Genomic DNA, 27,751 nt, shown 5'->3' with positions numbered 1-27,751 from the left:
TTTCTAAGGTTGGTAAATATCTGGTGTTTATTTCTGTAGCATTCTTCTTCTTCTTTCCCACGATGACATGACATGGAATGAAACATTCAACTTTATTCGACTTCGTACCTTGACAATGAAGCCAAACCGTCTCTGAGGCTCAAATCAAAAAGGGGAGGGTATGTTAGGTTGGAGTCGCAGACAGACAGACAGACCAATGTCTGATTTGATTTCAACTCAATAAACATGGCAAATTGATAACTATGAAATGAGTCAAATCCTTTGTGGGATTGCAGTAAATATTCAGAATACATTAAATAGTCACATTACATATCTAATATAAATGCACGGCATACATGAACTCTGCCCAAGAAGACTTGACTATCCTAAGGATTTTAGGTCAATGGTGTAATAGGCTTACTGGCCCATTGGCATGCATCATGCATGCTTACATGTATGAACTGATAAAAGTTATCTAAAATATTGATCATTTTCATAAAGAAATACTTTTCAAAAAATGGTAGTTTGTAGCAAATGCCTTTTTCTTCTGCATTTGTGCTTTTCTTTCCAGAGCAAATATTGCAGTTATTAAATAAGTTAAACATCAATTGTATTTTAACCCTGATTCATATACTATACCATGTGTATTTTCACTTTGGAAAAACATAGCATCACATCTGGTAATTTCTTAATATACTTAATATATATATCCAACGAAAATACCTAGACTCATGGCACATATTTATTTGTTTAATCACAAAAAGAACAAATAGATCAAACAAACTAGAAGTATAGATTTGATTATTCATTCACAGAAAGTGATTTTCAATTTGACGATCTTACAGCATCACTACAATTCTTCTGGTCTGAAATGTCCTTTGATACATTATTTTCTACATGAAATTGAAAACGGAGTAATTCTTAATAAAATTCCATAAATCCTGATTGTCAACGAATGCTTCTGCTAAAGAGGGTTGGTATAGCACTGAAAACAAGGGATTGTTGTTTAAGCTGGGGGTAAAGGAAAATCTGAGAATAACATCTGCTCTTCGAAATGCCATGAAAATAAAAGATTGTTGCCCTGCAGCTGCCTTTACATCTTGTCGAGGTACTTTTCGAGATGGGGAACTTCTTCACTGAGAGCCTTGCGTTTCCTGATGCCAGTCACAATTATGCCGGACTTGGTAGTGGGGTCAATGGGATCATCGCCCATCACTTGCCAATGGTCAAACACGCACTGTGGGAAGGCTTGACCACCGGTGTTGGAGCGAAGATCAGCAGTGAACCCTATTAAAACAAATCACAATCACACATGCACCATCATCATTCATGCATACTTAGTTGTGTATTTAAATTAGATGAATGCAACTACAATTCCCATATAAACCCCCTCCTTCATTCAATCAATTGATGAATCCTTGACCCCTTAAATTAAAGGCCAACAAAATGACAAGTTTAAATTCCAACAGCATTTCAAAGATAATACTCATTTAGAACTTCCCTCAAAACAAAAGGGCTTGAAAATATCTTTTAGTGGGAAAATAACAAGCATTAGTTGTGAAATCGACTTTAGTGATTGCAATAATGGCCATTACAAGAAGTGGGTTATTGATGTAAACAAATGCTCATGTACTTTTGCAGCCCATTTTATGTATGTTATTACCAAAGAAGAAAAAAAGGTCAGTCAATCACTGAATAGTGTATGACAGAAAAGTATAGAAAGTAAACAGGTTTCCTTGCATAATTTGAATAATAGGACACTGCAAACTTTTAAATTTCACAGATAGGACATAAATGACATAGTCATAATTCCTGCAAAGTTCTACAAAATTTAAAGTTGGCTGCAAATGGGACATAGTACAATTAACCCTTTCTAACCTGGGCTATTTTGAAACTGCATAGCCCAAGGGGGGATTCTAAGCCGCCCCCCCCCCCCCCCCCAAGTAGTAGATCATTCCAGTATTTTGAGCATACATATGTTGATGTTTTTTTAATGTTATGTGAACGCAATACATCGTGTAATGTCATAACTCATATTCATTCTTATTTTGACATCATCCAGAGTTCATATAGCCCTAATAATAATTATGTAATATGTATCAGAATTGTCTCATTATACCAAATAAGCATTGTCCTTTTAAAAGATTTTACCTTCATCCTATATAAACGCAAACATTGAAATTGATATGAATTCATTTAATTATGGAATCAATTCCTTTTGAATCACCATCTTGCTTTTTTGAATGTTTCGTTCAAAGTGGCATAATCGCAGCCTGATACATGATCATGGAGGATTTTATACTTACCAAAGGACTCATTGACTGGCAAATAGGCCTTGACAAAGAACATGGGAGTTCCTATCTTTTGATTCTCTTCAAAGACATGGCCACGACGTCTATTCAGAACTCCATAGATTCCACCAACTGCACTCTCGGGACACTAAAGACAAACAAATATTGAACAGTCATTCCCTTAAAAGTGAAGTAAGCATCGCACACATGACCATGTGTTTATTGTCTTGTAACCATTCTCTCTCATTGGTAGTCATTGGTGTTTTTTAGTATTATTTTTGTAGATTAAAAAAGAAGATGAATGTGACTTTGTCTCTTATATTCCTCTGCCTATATGTCCGTTCGCTAGCCCAGTTTGGTCAAAATCAGTTCAAATTTTATGGAGCTATTAACCCTGGGTGTGCCGGTTTCGAGGGTCTAGAGGTAGTTGTGGAAGCAGAAGGCCTTACACAAGACTATTAGCAAACTTCGGGAGAGGGAGGGAACAGATGGAAAGTAAAAAGTTTATCTAAAAAAGATCTAGATTACAACGCTTCTGTCTTCGAGGCATGATAACAGGCAAACTACCTCTGTGGGTATGCAATTAAGGTGTACCGTACAGCATGCCTACAGTTTTGCATCAAATCGCAGAGCTACATGTAGAGTGACGAGTGTATGTGCTGCACGTATTGCATGCGAGCACGGCGCAGCAAAAAAAGTTGCGACACAGTCCATTGCCCATTTCAGCACTGGAAGAGTTGTGGGGATAAACAGCTGTGGCACTTGCTGGACTGGTACAAATTGTTATGCAGGCAATTTCAGTCAAGAATTTTCAGTGGGGATGCCACAATCCTGTATTCATCATTCATTTTCTTACCAATTGCGAGATGTCCGGCTCTGCAAATTAAATGTCTGGTGAATCCTTATTCATCTAAAGCAAGGCATGAAAAAATGGCAACTCGCCCCCCCCCCCCCCCCCCCCCTCCTAATTTTAAACCAGATTTACATCGATTTCAGGGACTACCCACTTTTGGAAGAAAAACACAAGATTGACCAGCAGGGGCCCGTTTTACACAGCCTTTTTTTCAATGACAAATGACAAAAACCAAACAAAGTGACAAATCTGCTGACAACCAATCAGAAGCAAGGATTTCAGTAGCTTATAACAAAAACTGTCATTGTCATTAATGACAAGTTTTGTGAAATGCCCCCCAGTGAGGGCAGTCTGTCATGTAGAGAGACCGAAAGGCAAGAGGTCTGAGTTTACCTGGATCTCCACGAGATAGACAGGCTCCATGACCCTGGGCGTGGCAGTAAGTTGACATGCCAGTAAGCAACGACGGGTGGTTGGGATGATCTGCCCACCACCACGGTGTATGGCATCTGTATGAAGGGTCACATCATAGATGTTGTACCTTACACCACGCAAGTTCTCTTCAGAAAGCACACCCTGCAATAAAAGGATACAACACATTAAACAAAATTCACAGCCACATTACTTCTTTGACGCATCATGCAAACATCTTAAATTTTGAAGCAGATACAAGATCACAGAAGGTCAAACGAACTCTTCCTTTAACAAAAATTTAATACGAAGTGGATTCTATAGCCTTCAACACTTAGAGATTACCCCTCGATAAATTGAAGAAAACCTATGGCAGAAGATAGGTCATTTGTATACAGCTAGTATGAATAAAACCAACCCCAAGATTTCACACTGCATTCTATCGAGTATGAAGAAATAACATACCATTAAATTTGTGTAGTGCATAATTATATTAATCTATTTCTGTAAGTGTTTTGCATTACCAAAGTGGTTAACATAATATACATATTGAAGAAAATATAACACTACTGCATGGAGAGGTAAGTCTTCAAAGCTTTCCAAAATGTATTGAGAGAAGATACATTTCCAATAGAGTGGTGAAGTGTGAAGTCATCAAAAATCTATTTTGGGAATTTCTCAATTTTTTCTTCATTTTACGAAAGAGCATCAAAAATAATGTCCAAATGTTGAAAACCAATTGAATATGGTAAGTACGGGCTAAGATATGATCATCTGAATAAATAGATGTCCTAAAGGAACTCAGTGTTATATTGCTCTGGTTCATAACATTACGAGCCAGAGCAATATAACACTGAGTTCCTACAGAAAATCTTTTTATTCAGATGGTCATATCTCAGCCCATACTTAACCCTATTTAACCCGGGCTATTTTGAAACTGCATAGGGGGGGGGGGGGGGGGGGGGGGGGGGGGGGGGCTAGGCCCCCCCCCCCCCCCCCCCTCTTTGATCTAGGCCATGAAACGCCTGATCGTCACGAAAATTTGCATACATATCAAGAGAAGTGTATAGAATACAATGGTGATTTCAATTTTTTGAAAAATTCACTCATTTGCATATTTATGGTAATTTATGCAAATAAGGTCATAAAATTCACATTTTTGCCCATAAATCAGACATTCATATTTAAGCATTCTTTCTCACTACATATTTGTTAGACCATTTGGAATAATAATACAACACACAAAATTTAAAAACCAGGGTTATTCCTTATGTTATCTATTGTTTTGATAATTTCTTATGTATTTCTCTGTTTTTTTAACTTACGTATTATATTGTTTTTGTTGTTTTATTTCATTTCCAACTATAATTCAACTATTTTGACCCCAAAATAAACACCTAAACACCTATAAACAAGACCAAATAACTAATGTTTTATCTCTTTATTTGAAAAATGAGATTTCCATGTTTTGTACACAAATCACAAAAATGAGCAATTTTCGGGCTGACATGCAAAGACAAAACGACACGTGACTTTGTAATGGTAGGTCCGATTTTCGAAAAAATTTCTTTCAAAAGATGCGCAAGACTCTAAAGAAAAAAGTAAAACAAATTTCAGTGCAAGAATTTCTTGCGTTAAAAAATTATCGCGAAAAATTTAAGCCATTATTTTTTATGCTCTTTCGGAAAATAAAGAAAAATTAAGAAATTCCCAAAATAGATTTTTATGATGTCACAGCTTCGGTACTCTATATAACCTTCATCCCTCACCCTTCCCCCTCTGTCCCTTATCCTTCCTCCTCCTCCCAGGCTCCCCCTTGCCTCCTTCATGATCCTTCCATTGCTCTTTCCCTCGCTATTCTTCCCCTCACTGCTCTCCCAAGAATAGAACATTAAATGTGGTCAAGAGATAAAATGGCTTTCACTGACCTCCTTCGAAGCCCACTGGAATCCTGCAATGACGCTGTCTTTGATCTCGTTCAGGTACTGCACTCCCTTGGCACAGTCGACCAACAAGTTGGGACCGGTTCCCTCTGGCCCAAAGCACCAGATCTTACGGGATTCTTGGGCCTCAAAGTTATATTTGTCAATCAAATAACGGCTACGGAGTTTGAAATCTTGCTTGGAACTGACTTCTCCCTGTAAAGCAAATAATATTGGAAAAGGTAACATGTGATACAAAAAGAACTTTTTATTTGAGATTGGTTCCACTACATTCTGACTGTAACTACCATTAAAGGGCAATCCTACCCTCATAATATGATGATTTGTATGAAAGCAGAAAAATAACAGAAACAAATAGACCAATAGTAAGGAATTATGAATGCTTGAAATATGAGATCACTAAAAGTCTATGCGAATCTCAAATTGGTAGTTTGGTTAGTGGATTGTGACGTAGGACGAGGGTAACTCTACCATTTACCGTCTACAAAAATATCACCAATTTATGTTTTTTTGTTAGTTCCTTCTCCCTTGGTGTACTACTTAAAATATATTGTAGATTACATTACTATAGGTCCTCTAATAAGAATAGACCCTCCTGAGCCCTGTATCTAGGAAAAATATTAATTTTAGTCATTTGATACATTGGAATAGATGGGAAAGACACTACCGCTTAATCTAATTTGAAGTGCCCATACGTATAGTGATTACAACTTTTTAAAAATAATGACTTTCTTATATTAAGTCAGATTTAATTGAAACTTTCATCAGTTTGCTTCTCTAATTGTTCTGCTTTTGTTTAGAGTAGTTGTCTATTTGGGTTGGATTTCCCTTTCATATTACAGATTTCAGTCTTCATTCACATTTCCAAAAATATGACTAGTCGCTACTTACAATTAAAAAAGTATGCTCGTCAAATTCTAATGCATTGTACCATTATACATTACAGTCACTGGGCACTAGGCCAAAGTCGAGATGGTTTTCCTTTCAACCGGGGCCCCTAATGACTGATAAATTAATATGAGTGGTTTCCTTCTATAACATTTAGGTTACTTGTGCATTCACAATCATAATTGCAATTGGTAATTTATGATCGCAATCACACACAAAAAAACACTCGGGACATTCACTTTTTTTTAAAGCCAAATGGTCTCTTCAGGAAATCCCCATCTGTGAAAATCTTTAAATAAATACTGAAAGCACATCATTTCAATTAACTGAAAATCTAAGCATATCAGGAGCTCTTGTAGCGCAGTAGAATATCGTCGGTGGGGTGACAAAACCTTGTATCTCAAAAATCATGAATTTTCAGGAGAGCAAAAAAAATTCCTGTCTCAAAAAATTTAGTGCTGTGACACCGTCCTTTCTTTTTAAAACTGGAATATTTATCCAACTTTTAATGTCATTGTTGAAATACAGTAAAATAATTGTTTTTATATTTGAAAGTGAGTTACAAGGTTTTTGCTTTTATCTACATTGAGATACGAGTTTTTAGTTTTTATTCAAATTGAGATACAAGTTCTTACTTTCAACTCTGAATGAGTTACGAGGATTTGGTTGAATAAGTTACGAGGATTTGAATACACTAACTTCGATACTGTTAGGCCGTGTGTGAGTTACAAGAAGAAGGAATAACGTATCTTATGTTACGAGGTTTAGTTTAAGGGTGTTTGTGTGGAATTTGTGAAAAACCGAGACAGGAGGCGTTCCATGGATTTATCAGGTGGTAAATTAGGTACAAAATTATGCAAAAAAATCAAAATCTAAAAAAATTGAGATACAAGGTTTTGTCACCCCTGGACGATATGTACTTAATGTTGGGTAGTTTCTGCGCTCTATAAATGTATTATTATTATTTTATTATTATTACAGGATCCCAGCTACAGATAAACTAATATATTTTATAGAATGAACTGAAATATATTTTCCCCTTACAATTTGACAACATATGGCACATTTTCAAAACTTCTCGAACTGAAAATCTGAAACAGCAAAACTGGATAGGTACAGTACTTTTTTAAAGAGGGTACTATTGCCTAAAATATTCACTACGCAGGCGAGATAAAAACCATTGTTCACTCTTGGACTAAAAAATATTCAGGATGATATACAACAGCGGTATTGTATAATACTTACATTGTCAATATCTTCGGCCAGGCCGTCTGGCAATGGTGCTGCTCTCATGAAGAGACGATTGTGCTTGTTGGGTGACTTGGATAGACACATTCGGTCTGATTCCGCAGTGACACCTTCACGGTAAGACACGACTGGGTCGGATTTCTGCCAAAGAAAGGAGGATGGTTAAAGATAAAGACCAGTTATGGTCATGCGATTGCATTGTGAAAGAAACGTTGAGGAGTCGATCAGAAAAGGTTGATCATCTAGCATTGTATTGGTATTGGTGTGTATTGGTGTGTACTGCAAGGTTCTGGAATCGTCAAAATGATAAGAAATTTGACCCAGTCTTGATAAAGTTACAAGCACTGTACACAGAAAGATGTATATGGGACTACCCCCACACGTGCGCAATACATGTGTTATATCTATCAGGTCCAAATAGATATAATAATTTACCAAATATATCAATTAGTAGGCGGTTTCTCAGCAAAATTTGTATGATCACGTTTTAGTCAAAACATTCTTTCACATGATTGGTAACAAGAGCTTTCATTTCATTTTTTGAGAGGGGGGGGGGGGGCATTTTCAAAACTGGTCTTTACCTTGAACACATATGTTTAAAAAATCTTTTCATTTTGTATATAGGAATGTATAATGATAATAAAAATATTCCCCTATTACGTAGGGCTCAAAAAATCGATACAAGGATGTGTCTAAGTGCTTTAGAGATATATTATCAAAATTATAAAATGTTGTATCTAACACTACAAGGATTGGACAGGTTTTAGCGTCAGAAGGAGGTGGGGATGGAGGGGGGGGGGGGGGCGGCCATGCCTATCCCCAAAGGCAAAGGAACATATAACATATATCGCAGCAAAATTTTGCATGAAGCTTCAAACTTATGCATGGACCTGACCAGTAACTTATTTTCATTATTTATCAAAATTTATGCAAATTACATTCAGAAATAATGATTCACTAAAGGAAAAAGAAAATTACAGTTTTCTACACATGTTGTACTCTAAACATTTAAAATTTTGGGGCTGCCAAAGGGGTCACACAAGGAAATGTGACTCTGTAACAGTATGCATGATTCTTACGTATTTCATGTCAACAATTTTCGAAACCATGTGATAAAATGTCATCGCATCCCAAAATTATCGCTCGTGCCATCTTATCAGGGTTGTGAACGGGAAAAAGAACTTGTATTTGTAACTGAAATTAAATTACAGACTCCTTCAACAAAAAGACTTAGCTATGGGAGACGTAGTAAATGAAGGAGATATAAAGCAGACAGGTATTTTAGACTAACACAAAACAAGGTGTGCTATGGGAGATATAGGGAATAAAGAAGAAATAAAGCAGAGTGGTTGTTACCTTGAGAGGAATACCAGCATGATCTTCCTCCAGATCCTTGAGGCAGATCTCAAGATGAAGCTCGCCAGCTCCAGCCACGATGTGCTCTCCAGACTCTTCAATGGTACACTGTACCATAGGGTCAGACTTGGCCAGACGCTTCAGTCCTTCGACAAGCTTGGGCAACTGAGAGGGATCCTTCGCCTCCACAGCTACACGTACCACAGGACTCACAGAGAACTTCATGGTCTGTCAAACATTGCACAAGATAAATGCAATCAGTACATCAAATCTTTAAAAACTGACATTTTCTCTAGCATTCTCTGACCATTTCCCCCAGAGTGAATGTGAATTTTCACATGTATCTTGTTACTTGTATGAAATGTAGTTCAACCCCATTCTAAACTGGGCTTTTTTAATTGAAAGCTTATCCCTACAGACGGGTGAGGGATCATTAAAGCCCCTCTAAAATGTTGTGAGCCCCAAAATTTGATGGCAAAATTTTGCTTAAATTTATCATAAGGTGAAGGAGGATGTCATTTAAGACACATTTCTGCAAGGATTTTCAAAACAAAAGTGTTAGAAGTCGAATATTGATGAAAGAATACAAAATTTAGGTTTTCTGCGTACAAAAAAAAAAAATCCATATTTGTCTTCAAACACATTTTTTCTACTCTCTCTTTTAACCAACACTTTGATTAAGGAACTTTAGCAGCTTTAATCAATTTTTTTGCGCACTATGATGTTGAATGTACAGGATTTTCTTTAAGTGTTGGGACACTAATTTCAAGGATCTAGAAAACGTGTCATACCTTGATGTTGTGGGCATATTCATAGGTGGTGATGGTTCCGGTCTTCACTAAGAACTGATCAACGCCAACCAGACCACAGATGTTACCGCATGGTACATCTTCAATAGCCTCTTGGTAGCGACCCATCATGAGAATAGTCCTGTTACACAATAGAAACAAAGAGATTTAATTCATATAAAAATAACAGTAACCATAGTTGCCACTTGCCACTACTATATGAACAAATATCACGTTTTTTAAAGATACTATGTCCCTTTTGCAGACAACCTCAAATTCTGTAGAACTTTGCAGGAATTATGAATATGTCATGCATGTCCTATTTGTGAAATTTAAATGTTAGTGCTGTCCTAATATTTAAATTATGCAAGGAAACCCGTTTACTTGCTAGACTTCACTGTCAGACACTATTGAGTGACTGACAGGCTTTTTTCTTCTTTGGTAGTAACATACATAATACTAGAAATTTAATTCGTCATGGGGACGAATTAGGTGGTCTGTCTTCAAGTCTTATGAGAGATTATAATATTTACTATATTGAGAAAGGGAGAAGTTATATAGACATGTAAACAATGATGATCATGATGATCATGATGATGATGATCTTGATAGTAATGGTAATGACGATGATGATGATCATGATGATCATGATGATGTTGATGATTATCATCAACAGACCACGATGACATCAGACTGAACAAAATTAGAGAACATTTAGATAGCGTATAGTCTCAGCTACAACATACTCAAAAATCAACAAAAACCAAGTCGAAATAACGGCGATATTGCTCGCAAAAGACAAGAATGTAGAATCCAGATTTGAGAAAAAGTCATCTCCCATAAGGATTACACGCCAAAAGTAATGGATCTAGTGATAATAGGGTAATAATAAAGTAAATATGGTTTTTTATTACATTATTTGCGATTGTACGTGTTTTAATATTCAAAGGAGATGGTAGAGTGAAAGGTCAAAAAGAAAAAAAAGTGAAGAAAAAAAATTGTTGGAGACGCCCGGACTCGAACCAGGGACCTCGAGGTCGGAAGTCAAGTGCGTTACCAATATACCAAAACATTTCCCATAGAGATTACACGTAAACGGAAAATGGAATTATCAAATCCCACTTTGTAAGTGAAATATGAGCATGATCCCGGCATCTGATCGAAAAATAAAGGACACATTTGTGATAGCTTATTTTCTCAGCTACAACATACTCAAAGCTCAGCGTAAACAAAGATAAAACGACGGAGATATTGCTTGCGAAAGACGAGAATGTAGAATCCAGTTTTGAGAAAAAGTCATGTCCCATAGAGAATACACGCAAAATGTGAAAAATTGACATGCCTCCTTTAATCGCAAAAAAACGCCATGATACCTTTGTCAAAATGAAATTTTGTGGGAACTGCATTTGTAGAGAATATTCTCAGGTAGAACATATCAAAATTTGAAAGAAAATTGATCAATATTTACAGAGATACAATCAATTTTCCAAAAATCTGCTGACGTCATAATATGCAAATTAAAATTATGAGTTTGGAGGCCATTATGATGACGTCATGAGTTAATTGAGGGTCAAATGACACATGAAATCATATCTCCAACTCATGCTTTTTCGAACCATGATATAAAAGTTGGGGTCAATTGACTTTCTGAAGAGGTATTTTGATTTTTAAAATGGGATGTTTTTGATCTAATTTGCATTATATTGCCCATAGCAGCATGCGCAGATTTTGAACTTTGACGCGCGCTCATGGCCTTATGAAAGGTCAAGGGTTACTGAAATTAATGTAAATTGTCATTTACGGTAAGAGGAATCTAAATCATGTAAAAAAATTGAATTTGACCTTTTCCGCGCGTTGTGAGCGCGCGCAACGCGCGCGGGGACACGTATGGACGGAAAATTTTGAAATGCTTAAAATGACCTGATTCGTACTCTCCTTTAATAGTTTAAGGATTTTGAGCATTTTTAAATTTTGACGCACGCGTACGCGCGCGTCGTGACCTCTATGTGACCTTTGATGACATGACCTGTTGACCCTTGACCTGAAATATATGTGATATGAATATGAATGACCTTTGCTGATGCATCATGAAGATATGATGGATAATCAGGGCTCAAATTAATTTTTTGTCCATGGGGGCTCTTCCCCCCCCCCAAAAAAAAGAGCCCCCGTGAGCCTTCTCACGGGGGCTCTTTTAGTACTGACGGGGGCTCTTTTTGTATACAAAAGTCCATTGAATTGGTACCTATGATACTCCTCAATTATTTGCTATTTCATCATTATCATTTCAATCAGCATTTTCCCTCTTACAAATTTACAAGCTACATAGCTGTTACTGGCCTGTGTATATAATATATACGCATACAACACTGATCTTTATGATGTCTTTAACGTGACATATCTTCTTCTCCCCTTGCAAACGAGAAAGAAAACAAGGTCATTAAAAGGGATTAAGCGACAAATAATGATTGTGATTCAAATTGATACGAATATTTGTTTGAATAAGCACTGCTATTCACCCGAATCTTCTTTGTAAAAACAACTTTTACAAATCTCAGCCATGCTTACTGAGTTGAGACGTTCCATTCAATACACTTCTCCTAATCTGAAAGTGATCTTACAACACAGTGGCAGATTTGCAGGGCTGAGATTTGTAAAAGTCGTTTTTACAAAGAATATTCTGGTGAAAACATTGCTTATTCGACAAAAAAAATCCTTGCATCAATTTGAATCACAATGATTATTTGTCACATGATCCTTTTATTAAATAACCTTGTTTTCTTTTTTTGTTTGCAGTGTTTGCACTGCGAGCTGAATCGGTAATAACTAGGCCTACTCATAAAACGAGAAATCTTGCACGCTAATCTAAGTTCCATTTCATTGGTTTAAGGTTTAAAAATTGAAACTCAATATTGTGTTAAAGTTATAACAGAAAAGATAATCTTTGTTCTATAATTCCACGGGGGCGATTTTTAATTTTGCAATCGCCCCCGTGAGCAACCTGACGGGGGCGATTATGTAGCTCACGGGGGCGAATCGCCCACCGCCCCCGTGTATTTTGAGCATTTCACAAAATGGCGCCTGGATGACGTCACGATGACCTGATGACCTTGAAAAGGTTACTGTCACGTCTCATGACAATGACCAATGACTGTGTCAAAATTGAAAGAAATTAACACAACCGATCTTGAGTTAACCGATGAACAAAAAACGGGGAGAAATAAAAAATAAATAATAATAATAATAATAGTAATAATAAAGAAAGAAAATTCTGACGAAAACAATAGGTGATCTGTCATCGACAGACCACCTAATGAGCTGTAAAGGATTTGCCTACATCCATAATCCACTTCTTGTGATGGCCAAGATTAAACTGATTGAATCTTTGCGCAGCATAAAACGTATGACCATTCGGTACAATTGTCTGAAAATCAAGACTATTACTTTTGGGCTCTATAGCCCTAAAGTCGATTTGACAACTAATAGTCGTTATTTTCCCACTTGAAGACATTTTCAAGCCCCACCTTTTTTAGGGAAGTTTTAAATTAGTATTATCTTTCACATGCAGTTGGAATTTAACTTTTTCATTTTTTTGGCCTGCAAATGGGACAGTACCTTTAAATGTAAGAAAAGATGTTTTAATCCCTTTTTACATGATTTAATCTTATCTGGTTCTAAAATTTGTTGCCAGGTTAATGACAAAACATACCATCAATGCAAAATGTAAGATTTCAGCACATTTTCTTCCAGTTTACACGCAACAAAAAAATTTGGGGGGGTTTCCAAGAAGATGGAATTTTAATTCTAGCCTTTCAAATTGGCAGAGGGAGATTTTTGACCTACCGCTGGATGTTCTTTAGGTACAAGTCCTCCTTCTTGCCTGGTATGAAGTTGGGTCCCATGATGCGACATTTCTGGCCAGTGCCGATGGTGCCAGAAAAGACACGACCGAAAGCGAAGAAGCGACCTTTGTCTGTGGTCGGCACCATCTTGGAGACGTACATACAGAGAGGAGCCTTGGGGTCACAGGTCTTGATTCCTGTAAGAAAATAATCACTGAAATAGTTGATCCCATTGCTCCTTCAAAATTTAACAAAAGTATGAAACCTAATGACAACAATTTTTTTGCACTTACTTCAATTCTGGCTTTGGAAATGAACATGAACATGTTTGCTAAGCAAATACACTATTCAAGTCCTTGGATAAACATCCCAGACATTTCATTTGAAAAAGTTAGAAGAGAAAATGTACCCATAGCTACAGGATCATCAAGAGGTCCTTCGTAGAGCATCTCCATACGGTACTTCTGGGCAGTGGCGGGTGACGGCAGATGGATAGTGATCATCTGGAGCATAGTTTCACCAGCTGGCAGCCAGTTGCGCATGATGACCTATATCAAAACAAATTCAGGTATTGATTTAGGGGGCTTGAAAAAACATGTTTAGTAATAATCATTATTGGTAATGATAATTATCTGGAAATTCCAAGATGTTTCGATCTGGTAGCAAATAATATATCCAAGCATAAAATCACAACAAGTTAACGCAAAGCGTAGCATCCCCTCGATGGGTATAAATGGCCTATATACGTCAGAACAAGTTACCTCCATTGGACTATACTATTATATTACTAGGCAAGGAACTTAACCACATTTTCACATACATAATTAGGTGTTTTTGCATATTTAATGAGCTACGACCTTTCACCTTTGACCTACATACTCGGAAATCGAACTTACAGTATTGCTTGGAATAAAGTTGACAGCCTACCGCCATGTAACGCGCGTGATCAAATTACCGCGGGAACTTATTGAGTACCGCCACTCAAATGGTTCACGCGGTACTCTCACGGTAATGTCACACGGTAATGTCACGCGGTAATGTACCGCAGTCGGGAGTCCGTAGTCTCATAAAACACAAGATTCTTGTATGTATAGTCTATCCTTAACACATAAATAAAAATGTGTGTTAATGTGAGAGAGAGATGTACGAGGATTTTTTTTATTTTTTATTTGTAATAAATGGAAATTGCTGATTGACTGACTTGATTCCACAAGTTCGCACGTACTGCACATGATGGTTGTTCACCAGACTAGAAAGCGAGGGCTTGGTAGGCTTAGCCAACCAGGCATTGTTTGCTGAAAAAATGTTCTTGGATCATGAGAAATAACGAATTTTGGTAGGATTTCACAATACCATTATTATTTCAGAATAATTGTTGAATATTTGAATCACGAAGAGCCTTTATTTCAAGAGTTAAAAGCAGCCACAAATACACTGAACATTATAATGGTCTAATAAACGTTAACTACCACAGCGTGTTGCCTAGTAACCAACGTCAAGAAACAAACGAATGAATGTAGGTCAGTTCATTCATCGATACGCGAGGGCCTCGCAAGGCACGCAAGTTTGATAATTACATAGGACATGAGTTGTTTATAAAATATCCCCATACCGCTTTGCTCATTCTGGTTTGAAAATACAAACGACCCAACTAAGCATAAACACGCAGCATGCAATTTTTTAGCTACAAATTTATCAATTATTGCATACTTACTGATTCTATGACGTGATCCCACTTTTAGAATATCCATGTTTAACTATAAATCCGAAAATCCAATGGTATAAAAGCTAAAAGTCTAGTTTCGGACACAGGAATTCTATTTTTAAAGCTTATATTCTAAGCAAATAAATGTCCCTTAATTTGGTACCTACGGCAAGCATATGTTATTTATGTTATTTATAAGTTTTTCAATTACATAGTATATCACAAAAAAATACTGGCTACTCGAAATCCTTGATTGAAATGTCGAAAACATCTGCCTCTCTTTGCATAGAAAATCATTCACGGCGCTGGTCCACTATATATGACATCACGTCCGGGACAGAGTATATTCACATACCCGGATGTTCCATTGAAGGCATGTGCAGAGAGATACGATTTTCTGCTTATTTTTGTTTCAAAGGCTGAAAAGTCTAATAAATCATAATTCTTTGTGCAATTCTTTACCTTCTCCTAATGTTTCATAGTATTAATATCAATTCCCCTTTTAAAAATTATGACATATACATGCCAACGATGTGCTATTAGTTGATATTTTCATCATATAATTTTTGTTTTGGTGTTGAAATCGGCCCAGGCTCGGAGTGAGTACAGTAGCTGTCTGGTAAGGACCGTACCCACGCACAGTTCATTACCATACAGCGATCTCCTGATGGTTTCTTCTTCCTATTTCCCATGTCTTTCGCCTTCCTTGGCCCTGAAGATCCTTTATCTTCTTTCATGCTGTGCATTAATTGTGCGATCTACCAATTCTGACACCGGTAGTCAGGAGTAAGTCTTTGTTAGTTGTTTTTCTTAGCTGGTAACATCACTTTCATTCTCTCGCAATTGCCGATAAACATATAACTAGCGCACATACATTCCATCACAAGCAAGCCACGCCTAGAGCAGCGGCCTGGTCTTACCTCCCGATTCTGCTCGCTTCACGAACGTTCGTGCAAGAGCCGCATCACTCGCGGATGAATATTTCGTTCGATCACTAGACGTTGTCAAAATATTATAGAGGAAGCGCGCTTGTACGATCTTGTTCAAGTTTGATATTTTACAACATAAAATGTTTAACTGGTACCGTATCCTTTTTTGAGGCAGTCATACACATATATGATAAGTACTATCATAGTTCTAGGCCTATTCGTTTTACAAAACTGCTCCTGTACCTTATCTGATGACAAGATAATGTATCCGCCTATTCATACGTGCATGATTTAACCTCGTTTCCCAAGCAGTAAACTCGTCTTAAATCTCTACCAAATAGGTGAATATGAGGATATAAAAAGAAATCAGCGACTGGAAAATGTTGCTTCCTTATTCTTCATTCAAATGAAAACAGAAAATCCATCAAATATACTAATTAACAACAACAAATCTAAGCTCTGACAGGATAGCATTTACGTAGGGATACCACTGCCATTCACTCTCACTGAGCCCATGAGTGACCCATAAGACCCAAAAAACAAACATTTTTCAGGGCAATGTGACAAGGGAAATCGGCTCTAACATAACCGGCAAGATCGGGCAGCCACATTTGGTAGCAAATTAAAGCTTAGACATCAGACAAAATGGTGGTATTAAAATTTTAGCGGAACTCCCCGGAAATCTAAACATTTCCTCTGGATTTATAAAAAAATGGATAATAAGTCCATTTTTCAGTGAATTACCTTACAATATATCATGAAGATTGTGTTTATATTAATTTTAACCCACTCATGCAACGAAATGAACTATCACAAATATGTGAGAGCAATTTAATAATAATCCGGTTTTTTATATAGCGCTCAATTCACCGATCCAACGATGTGCCTAAGCGCTTTACAGATATATTATTACCCCGGTCATCGGATTCAGGCTTACCCGCACACAATGTGTGCACATTTTCCACTCCCTGGGGAGCATTCCAGCCAGTCGCCATTTTACAGGCGCACACTTGCTCGTTCAACCACATGAACGTTCGCATCCTACCGGGTACCCATTTAACACCTGGGTGGAGAGTAGCAAGTGCAGGTAAATATCTTGCCAAAGGATATTAGTGCCGTGTCGGGATTCGAACCCTCGACCTTCGTATCTACAGTCAAGCGCCTTAAACCACTCGACCACGACACTCCCTATATCATATCAATAACTTAAGAACTTCATGTTATATTGAAAGATTTATAAAATAAGTTACTTTTGCACTAAAACTGTAGGATTTTGCTGTTTGAAAGAGTAAATGTATATCCTTATTCAGAGCTGCCAACCTCCAGAACAGAAAATCAGTAATCACAAGGCTCAAAATCAGTAATTTGGGGTATAAATCAGTAATTTCTTATGCGGCGCTATGAATCTAAAAAAACGGCACGCCAACACTGCACGGACGCATGATTATCTGAAATTTTTGGTGATTTTACTCACACAAAGATGTTAAATATTGAATTTCAGGTCATCACAACACAGTTTATCATGAAACATGGCTTCTATTCACAGCACTCGCTACGATAAATCATATTTAATTTATTTAAAAAAAAAAAAAAAAAAAAAAAAAAAAAAAAAAAAAAAAACATTTTTTTTAAAAATCCGTAATTTGAGACAACATTCCGTAATGGTCGTTAATTTCCGTACCAATTACGGGAAATCCGTACTAGTTGGCAGCTCTGCTTATTGTGCATATCGGATTGAAAATATTTTACTGAGGTATTCCTCAAAGTATTACCTTTCAACTGGGCAAGAACAAATTTGGAAAAAAAAAAATCACCAAAAATGAGTTTTGGCGCACTTTGGTTCCTCCCTGGCCCACTGTGCGCCGGTTCCAAGATTTTTTCTGACTTGTTTTTCAATACAGATCGATCAATCAATCTTATTTACTGGGTGTAAGCCTCAAATATGTAAAAATAATACTAAAGTTATGGATCGGAAACCAGATTCGCATATTTAATGAGCTTTGACCTACATACTCGGAAAACACTTTTAAAACACAGCCCTAGACCTTAGATTGTGAACCTTGACAGCATCAAAAAACATGGAGGTCCCTATGTTACCTATCTTGCACCTATGTTGCTTCACTATTATTAACATCAGGGGTGATAGTGAGCACTAAAAAAAAATATAGGTCAGTTTTTTCCCCCCTCAACCACATCTCCCCCCCCCCCCCCCTTTTGAGTAAGAAAATTGGGGAAAAATAGGGGAAAAATAGAGAAAATAAGGTTAAAAATTGGGAAAACCAGGATAAAATCAGGAAGAAAGGAAAAAAAAAAAATTGGAAGAAAAAAGAAGAGAAAAACCGATTTAAATCTGGTTTTTATCAGGCCTGTAACATGAGGAAGAAATGGCTACAACTGACCTTGATAAGAGGCTTGCCCTCGAGATCTTTTTCCTCACTTTTGAGATTCACTTTCAGCTTCTCAAGCAGTTTTTCAGTCTCGGGCTTCTTGAAGTTCATGACTGCATCAAACATCTACATGTACAAAACAAAACACATTTCACGTATGAAACAACCGTAATGAGGTCATGCAAAAAGCTCCCAACCTCCTCTATTTATCTGCCCCTGTAATATCCTTATAATACAAAGTTGGTGAAAATATCCTGCTCAACATTGACTTCTTCACAGACTGGCATTCAAGGAATACAGAATCTAGGCATCTCATTGAAGGAAAATGGATTTGGCAATACCTTATTACATCTATTAGTGGATACCGTGCGCAGTCTCTACATTTATCTGTATCTGCCATTAGGCACTCATGTACACAGAGCTGCCAACCTTGTGCGACCAAAAAAAGGAATCATGATGGCAAAAAAAAAGAATTTCAAGCAAAAAAAGGAATTCATAAATTCATAAAATCGAAACTTACAACCACGCGCGACACAATTCTAATGCAGAAATGTTCATTCATCGTGCTGTTTTTTTCCATACAAGCAGGAATTTTTTTTGGTGGTTATTTTGGTATTATTGGCATTTCATTCTTTTTGAGAATATTTTTCTTTTCAAGTATGTTTTAAATTTAGTTTTCTGTTGAATTTGTGATCAAATCACCATTTTAGGGCAGTTGTTGGACGTGCGTTACGTAAAAAAAACAAAAACAAACAAGAGTAATTCTGGTAAAAACGGAATGGTTGGCAGCTCTGTGTACACGCATGCGTACTGGTGCTGCCAATGACAAGACTGTTGTGAACAAAGAAATCTAAATTTGGCAACATACTTCATTATTACTACATTATCTCCCTTCCAGGGTTTTTTTCCCTCTCTTGTTTCGTGTTTATTCTCATAAGACAAATCTTGAATCTAGAACTCTTCAGTATCTAAAATTGAAAAATGGATTGGGTTTGGATTTATGTCTCCAAATTACACTGATGAAATTCATCCAGCTAAGAAGTCTCATGTTTTTGAAAGGAATATATCATTTTTTAAGCCCTCAACCGTACCTTGTAGATAGGGTCCAAGACAAACTGGTTGAAACCACGAACATAGCCTTCACCTCCAACCTTGTTCCATTTCTTCTCTTTGGGGTTGAAGAATTGGTCACCCCAGAGTCTCTTCATGAGCTTGGCTGGCTCGATCTTAAACTTGGAAGCGTAGATCTCAGCAAACTGCTTCAGTGTGAAGGCCCAGCCATGGAGCCCAGATCCAAATCCAACGGTTCCCCTTGATGGTGCAACCTGTTACATAAGCAAACAAGCCATTGAAAATTGAATAAACCATAGTATATTTTGTTAAGGGCAGGCAACATCAAAGTGTCAACCTTCACAAGAAAAAAATAGAAAGTTTCTGAAGGTATGCATAAGGATCCGGATATTTTGTATAGTACTTCTACACAGAATGTAGCAGAAAAGAATTTGCTTCTCCTCTGATCATCCTTATCCTAACATAATTAATCAAAGGTTAATTAATACAATGCAAAAAAATGTGCAAGGGTTTGATGGTGTGACCTCTTTATAAGCTTTCATTTTATGCCCAATTGAAGAAAATGGGTACATGTAATGTGTTAAACGATTAAGTTACAGAAACACATTCAGCATTTTCTAGTCACGTACCAACCCAGTACAAACATATGGCAACCTGCAATATCGTTGCGGAACAAAGCAGATGGTCTTTAACCCTCTTTTAACTGGGCTATTTCAGACCAGGTTTTTAATGGGGGGGGGGGGGGGGTCGATTTGCATACATGTCAAGTGAAGTGTATTGAATACTATGGTAATTTCATTTTTTGAAAAATTCACTCATTTGCATATTTCTGGTAATTTATGCAAATAAGGTCATAAAATTTACATTTTTGCCCATAAATCATAGATTATTCATATTTAAGCATTCTTTTTCACTACATATATTTGTTAGACCATTTGGAATAATAATAAAACACAAAAATTGAAAGAGCCAGGTTATTCCTTATGTTATCTCTTGTTTTGATAATTTCTTATGTATTTCACTGTTTTTTAAACTTATGTATTTTATTGTTTTTGTTGTTTTATTTCATTAATAACTACAATTCAACTATTTTGACCCCAAAACAAACACCTAAACTTCAAACAAGACTAAATAACCAATGTTTTATCTCTTTTTAGGAAAAATGACATTTCCATATGTTTTGTACACAAATCACAAAAATGAGCGATTTTCGGGCTGACATGCAAAGAAAAAAGTTCATGCGACTTTGTAACTATATGTCCGATTTTCGAAAAAATTGTTTTAAAAGATGCGTAAGACTTGAAAGCAAAAAGTCATGAAAGGATTTTTTTTTATATCTGCCGCGGTTTCGTAGTAGTCGCAAAATTTCTACAGGGGAGGGGGTCAAGTTGACCCCCCCCCCCCCCCAAGTTAACATAGGGTTAAAGCTAAAATTTCCAGTCCTTTAGTTGTTGTTTTCTACTCTTCTTTTCATTCTTTTTTCATGATGCATTGCTTAGATCAACTTATACCAACCTGGATGTTACCCATAGGTCCATCCTCGTCAGCATAGGTGGCAACAATCACATTGATACTCTCAACGATCCTCTGGAAGGTTTGGTAGAGATCTTCCATCTCCAGCTGAAGCTCCAGAAGAGCACGGTCCATCTTGTTCATGAACACAACTGGCTTGATGCGCTCAGCAATGGCTTGTCGGAGGACAGTCTCTGTCTGCACACAGACACCTACATGTGGAAAACAGACAAAACTCTTGTGGAATGCACTGGCACTACTTGAGCAAAACTGGAAACCATAATGACTTGTCCGTATTTAATAGAACTGCTAAATTTGGAACATTTCTTATTTGAAAAAAATTCAAGATTTCTACTAGTGATTTTTTTTTTAATGTATTTTCTATTTAAATTGAAAATTTCATTTACATATTTCTTTTTGCTGCTGGTATTTGTTTTATTCTTACCAAAAAGGGCCTTATGGAATTTTTGGTGATATGTGCTACCCTCTGTAAATATCAGAAATAAAATAAATTTAAAACTAGATGGACCTTCAACCGCGCGCAGTCGAAAATGATGCCTCCGCCATGGAGCAATTTTACAAGCGAAAACAATAGCGAGCTATTTTTGCATACTTAATGAGCCCTGTGACCTTGATATTTGACGTTGTTACCCCAAAATCTAATCAGTTCATTGGCTCTGCAAGGTACATACATGATCCAAGTTTGGCTGGAATCCATCAATGGGTTCTTGAGATAACACGATCACAAGCTATTTTTACACACATAATGAGTCCTGTGACCTTTGACCTTGGATCTTGCGACCCCAAAATCTAATCAGTTCATTGGCTCTGCAAGATACATACATGACCCAAATTTGGCGGGAATCCATCAATTTGTTCTTGAGATAACACGATCACAAGCTATTTTTACACACATAATGAGTCCTGTGACCTTTGACCTTGGATCTTGCGACCCCAAAATCTAATCAGTTCATTGGCTCTGCAAGATACATACATGACCCAAATTTGGCGGGAATCCATCAATTTGTTCTTGAGATACGCGATCACGAGAACGGGAAGTACGGAAATACAGACGTACGGACATACAGACGTACGTACGGACGGACGGACAGCCCGAAAACATAATGCCTCCGGCTACTTTGTAGCAGAGGCATAAAAATAAATACTAAACCTAATCTACAAAACTGACAAGTTTCCCAAATTCCTTACCACTGACACAATCCACAACAACCAAAGCTCCATCAGTTACACGCAGAGCAGCTGTCACCTCAGACGAAAAGTCAACATGGCCTGGGGAATCGATGAGGTTGATCAAGAAACCACGCTCGTTCACGTCCTTTTCCTGTTCGATGAATGTCATGTCCTTGTCACTCAGCTCGTAGTACATGGAGATGGCTCTGAAGAAAAAGACAAAAAAAGGAGACATTTTCAGCATTTGATAATTGATGGCCAGCAATATCAACAAGAGGTCCGCGGAGCTTACACTCACATGAGCCGATGAAAGTAATGGCCTCACATTAAGGTACCTAGCTCCCATCTCCTTCAGACCAGGAACAGTAGGGCGTTTTAGGGGTGTTGCTCCCAAGTTTGTGGGCACACATTTTTTTTCTCATTGTCATTCAATCTCCTCATCATTATTTCATTGATCAGCGATCAAAATCTATCGCTCAATTTTAGAAAAAAATGCAGGGATAGGCCCTCGATTCGATTCTTAAATATAAGGTGAGGGTAAAGAACCTTTTTGTTTGCAGTATTGGCCAAAAATGTTGAATAGGGTCAGGAGTCTCAGGACACAAAAAGAGAATCCCTGCTACAGCTACATGTTGATACTTACGTCGACTTGATGGTAATACAGCGCTCCTGCTCATCTTTCCTGGTGTCGGTGAAGCGTGCCTCTCCTGCCTTGGATTGAGCAATGATACCGGCCTTGCTCACCAAGGAGTCGGTCAGGGTAGACTTGCCATGGTCGACATGAGCGATGACAGACATGTTCCTGATGTTCGTCTTCTTGTCCATGATCGCACGGATCTGATCTGTAGTGAAGTTCACCTAATAAAAGAAGGCAGTCATAAAATAGGGGGAAAAAGTTCAGTTGAAAGTTCACAAATCAACTGACCTCTGAATATTGGTCTCGAGTAAGGGAGGGGGTTTTCACACAAATATTACATGAAAATTAAGAGTCACCATGGCAATTTTAATTTTCCTTTCCATTGTCTTGGCAGTTTCAGCATGGCCATGGTGCTTTCACCCTGACCTTACAACATAGAGAGATATCTGGTGGACTGGCAAAAACAAAACAAAATGACGTAACTTTGAATTCGGAACAGAAATAAATAATGACGCAAACTACAAATGTATATCAGTGCACTTTGGCTTCAAGACAGCCAGAGGTCATAGTTTTGGAATGTTAATCACATTTTTAGTTCAATCGTTAGGAACACGTGAAAGATTTGTTTACATCCCTCTTTACGCAGGGGTGCGGGTGCCAATTAAGACTAGGTGACATCAACATCATATTTAATATCATCACCTAGCCCTAATTGGCTAGGTCAGGCATGGTTAATCATGATTACATAAAATAGCTTGTGCACAGTTTTTCAGTTATAATCATTTTGCCTTTGGCGTAGACAAGAAGGGATGAGATTTAGATGACGTCATGCGCAGCGAGAGTTTACACCACCGCTGCAAGAGTTTTATCATGGATGTCGACTTTGACCCTTAATTTCCTAAAAATGGACCATTAAACGGATTATTTCAGTCAAGTTGGTAAGTGGAACCGAGATACCTAAACCTAATTTACAATATAACTAGATGGAATTTTGACTGCGCGCAGTCGAAAATGATGCCTCCGCCATAGAGCTATTTAAACAAGTTTGGAGTTTAAATCTCCAGTGGTTCTTGAGATATCATGATAACTATCTCAATGTATGGAATTTCATAAGTTGACCTCTGTGACCCTTGACCTTTGACCTACGTGCTCCAAAATCTAATCAGATTGTCTTCCTATGGTGATACACACTATCATTAAGTTTGAAGTTTAAATCTCCAGTGGTTCTTGAGATATTATGATATGGTGATACATACTATCATTAAGTTTGAAGTGAAAATTCTCCAGTGGTTCTTGAGATATCGCGATAACGATCTCAATGTATGGAATTTCATAAGTTGACCTCTGTGACCCTTGACCTTTGACCTACGTGCTCCAAAATCTAATCAGATTGTCTTCCTATGGTGATACACACTATCATTAAGTTTGAAGTTTAAATCTCCAGTGGTTCTTGAGATATTATGATAACAATCTCAATGTATGGAATTTCATAAGTTGACCTCTGTGACCCTTGACCTTTGACCTACGTGCTCCAAAATCTAATCAGATCGTCTTCCTATGGTGATACATACTATCCTTAAGTTTGAAGTTTTTACATCTCCAGTGGTTCTTGAGATATCATGATAACAATCTCAATGTATGGAATTTCATAAGTTGACCTCTATGACCCTTGACCTTTAACCTACGTGCTCCAAAATGTAATCAGATTGTTTTCCTATAGTGATACACACTATCACTAAGTTTGAAGTTTAAATCTCCAGTGGTTCTTGAGATATCATGATAACAATCTCAATGTATGGAATTTCATAAGTTGACCTCTGTGACCCTTGACCTTTGACATACGTGCTCCAAAATCTAATCAGATCGTCTTCCTATGGTGATACATACTATCCTTAAGTTTGAAGTTTAAATCTCAAATGGTTCTTGAGATATCGCGCTAACAAACTCAATACAAGGAATTTCATAAGTTGACCTCTGTGACCTGTGACCTTTGACCTACGTACTCCAAAATCTAATCAGATCGTCTTCCTATGGTGATAAATACTATTCCCGAGTCTTAAGTTTAAATCTTAAATGGTTCTTAAGATATTGTGATAACGGTCAAACGGGACGGACGTACGGACGTACGGACGGACGTACGGACGTACGGACGGACAACCCGAAAACATGATGCCTCCGGCACCACCTTCGGTGGCGGAGGCATAAAAAGCAGCGGATATGCATGCTGTGAAAGGAGTAATTTGGGGATAAGTTTTGCAAGTTTGGTGTATTGATTTACACACCTCACCTACACATTTGCCGGTATAGTCCGTTTCTGTCTCTAAAGAGAGAGCCGACCCTACCCAAATAAGAGGCTTAACGAACGAAAGAGACGGAAAATTCGATCTATAGCGGGCAGAGCAGGTATCCCACGCCGGAGCTCCCCGGTGTTCGCCCTGTCGAAAACTAGCTCTGCATTGATCGGAAATTGGAATCTGAATTAGACAGAGATATCGTGCGTGCGTTGCGGTGTCCGTCAGACTTCTTGTATGGTTTATGGTATCGCGCATACAAGAAGTCTGCATAATTTTGGACTGATAGCTTCAGTGTGAGGTGCAGGACTAAGGCGTAGAGACGGTACTGAGCGACGACGTCTACATCGACGCCCTAAACGAAGGTTTCCCGATGTCGGATGTAATCCAAATTCAGGTGGAAAATGCAATAGAGTAAAGGAGCCGGTAATCGGCCAATTCCAGTTTTCGGCCGATTGGTTGGATGCAAGGTAAAATCACTATAAAATACATCGCATAATAGCATAACACATATCCCACACATACCATACCATGCCAGTGTCACTGAAGAACCACATTTGCAATGGAAAATATATCCTAAAATATCATATTTTAGCGATGTAATCGCCGGTCCCGCTACCCAAATCTGAAAAATCGAGTATCTTACGCGTGTCTGTAAGAAATATAGGTACCATAAAATGAGCTTTATTTCAAGTATTTTTCAGATTTAGAGCCCGATTTTGTGCTAGTCGCAAGCTCAAAAGTATCTCATCGCATGTATTAAATCAATGCAGCCGCACACCGCGACGCACACACGATATCTCTGTCTAATTCAGATTCCAACTTCCGATCACCGCTGTGCCTGTCTTCGGCCAGGCGAGCACCAGGGAGCTCGGGCGTGGGATACCTGCTCCGCCCACTTGTGCTGTACATCAGCGCGGAAACGCACGGCGCGCGCGAGCGCTTCCTATTGACTTTGTACATGCGGCCGTAAACTGAAACGCTCGGCCGATAACTGGCTCCAAAACAGTGAAAATTGAAATGAATATTGTCATGGCAATTCGTGATTTTTTTCTGGGATTCTTTTTTTTGTTTAAATAATAATAATATTTGCTTCATGATTTGAACTAGACCGAATTTTCCGTCTCTTTCGTTCGTTAGCCTCTTATTGGGGTAGGGTCGGCTCTCTCTTTAGAGACGGAAGCCGTTTATACACATGTCCTTGCTAACGCCACGGCCAGTTCTGGTCGTAGCGTTTTGCCCCCAAAATCCCCCAAAATGTCATTTTACCTCGAGCATGTTATATTGTAAATTAGGCCTAGGCTATAATAAATCAGTTCCACTTACCAACTTGACTGAAATAATCAGTTTAATAGTCCCTTTTTAGGAAATTATGGGTCAAAATCGGAATCCATGTTGAAAAAGATTTTCAAAATGGATTTCGATTTTGACCCATAATTTCCTAAAAAGGGACTATCAAACTGATTATTTTAGTCAAGTTGGTAAGTGGAACTGATTTATTATAGCCTAGGCCTAATTTACAATATAACATGCTCGAGGTAAAATGACATTTTGGGGGATTTTGGGGGCAAAACGCTACGACCAGAACTGGCCGTGGCGTTAGCAAGGACATGTGTATAAACGGCTTCCGTCTCTAAAGAGAGAGCCGACCCTACCCCAATAAGAGGCTAACGAACGAAAGAGACGGAAAATTCGGTCTAGATTTGAACAAGAAATGATAATAAATAGGAAGTAAAGAGTCCTAAAAATAGGATTTTGTCTTAAGTGGCCGAAAACGGGCTCCTTTACTCTATATGATTATGATTAAAATTAGTAAAAAATTGGGCTAAAAATTCCTTTGCTACGAATGGATATTAAACTGCTGAAAAAAATGGATACGGAACTACACTAGCGCCCTGATTACCCCCTCCTTTACTCTATGCAGATCATCTCAGAAAATAAACATCCTTCTTCACCCCATTTCAATAGAACCCATTTTGGGGGCATCATAAATGTAAAGAGCAACGTTAAGATCATAGAAAGACAACAAATCTAAAATGATTTGTCATCAAAATGGACACTGGCATTACATCATAGATCTACATGTCATTGTACATATTACCAGCTGCATACATGTCGACGACATTATCCCACATACTATACTGTACACGTTCATTCATTCAATCATTCACTTCACAATTCAGAGTCGACGTAGTAAATTAAAAACGAATATTTCATCATTTCTTCTGTCGCAAACGAAGAATTTACAGTCTAGTCCTCATCTTAGGTATATAAATACTATAGATTTTTAAAGATTTTGTATCGATGGAACTTACCATTTTGGATATTTGCTCTGTTTCTCCCACCAGATGTCTACAAAAATGTTACTCGGTTTACGCCGGTAACTGAAAAGGGTGCAACGTAGCGAGTGTGCGTTGTTCATACGCGAA

General features: G+C 37.7%; 1 protein-coding gene across 1 annotated transcript; it reads right to left on the bottom strand.

Moving 5' to 3' along the window:
- Positions 1-27,751, bottom strand: LOC592801 (translation elongation factor 2). The gene is made up of 15 exons (XM_030977275.1): positions 27,638-27,751; positions 23,038-23,252; positions 22,413-22,600; positions 21,207-21,415; positions 19,712-19,945; positions 18,633-18,746; positions 14,009-14,147; positions 13,601-13,796; positions 9,761-9,899; positions 8,970-9,197; positions 7,611-7,754; positions 5,463-5,672; positions 3,517-3,699; positions 2,286-2,418; positions 1-1,266 (listed from the first exon to the last, which is right to left on the bottom strand). Exons 1-15 carry the CDS (start codon positions 27,638-27,640, stop codon positions 1,073-1,075), a joined length of 2,529 nt encoding a protein of 842 aa, XP_030833135.1. The 5' UTR covers positions 27,641-27,751; the 3' UTR covers positions 1-1,072.

This window comes from Strongylocentrotus purpuratus, unplaced genomic scaffold (assembly GCF_000002235.5).
Source record: "Strongylocentrotus purpuratus isolate Spur 01 unplaced genomic scaffold, Spur_5.0 spur5_scaffold_9, whole genome shotgun sequence".
NCBI lineage: Eukaryota > Metazoa > Echinodermata > Echinoidea > Camarodonta > Strongylocentrotidae > Strongylocentrotus > Strongylocentrotus purpuratus.
This window is presented reverse-complemented; position numbering and strand designations above follow the sequence as displayed.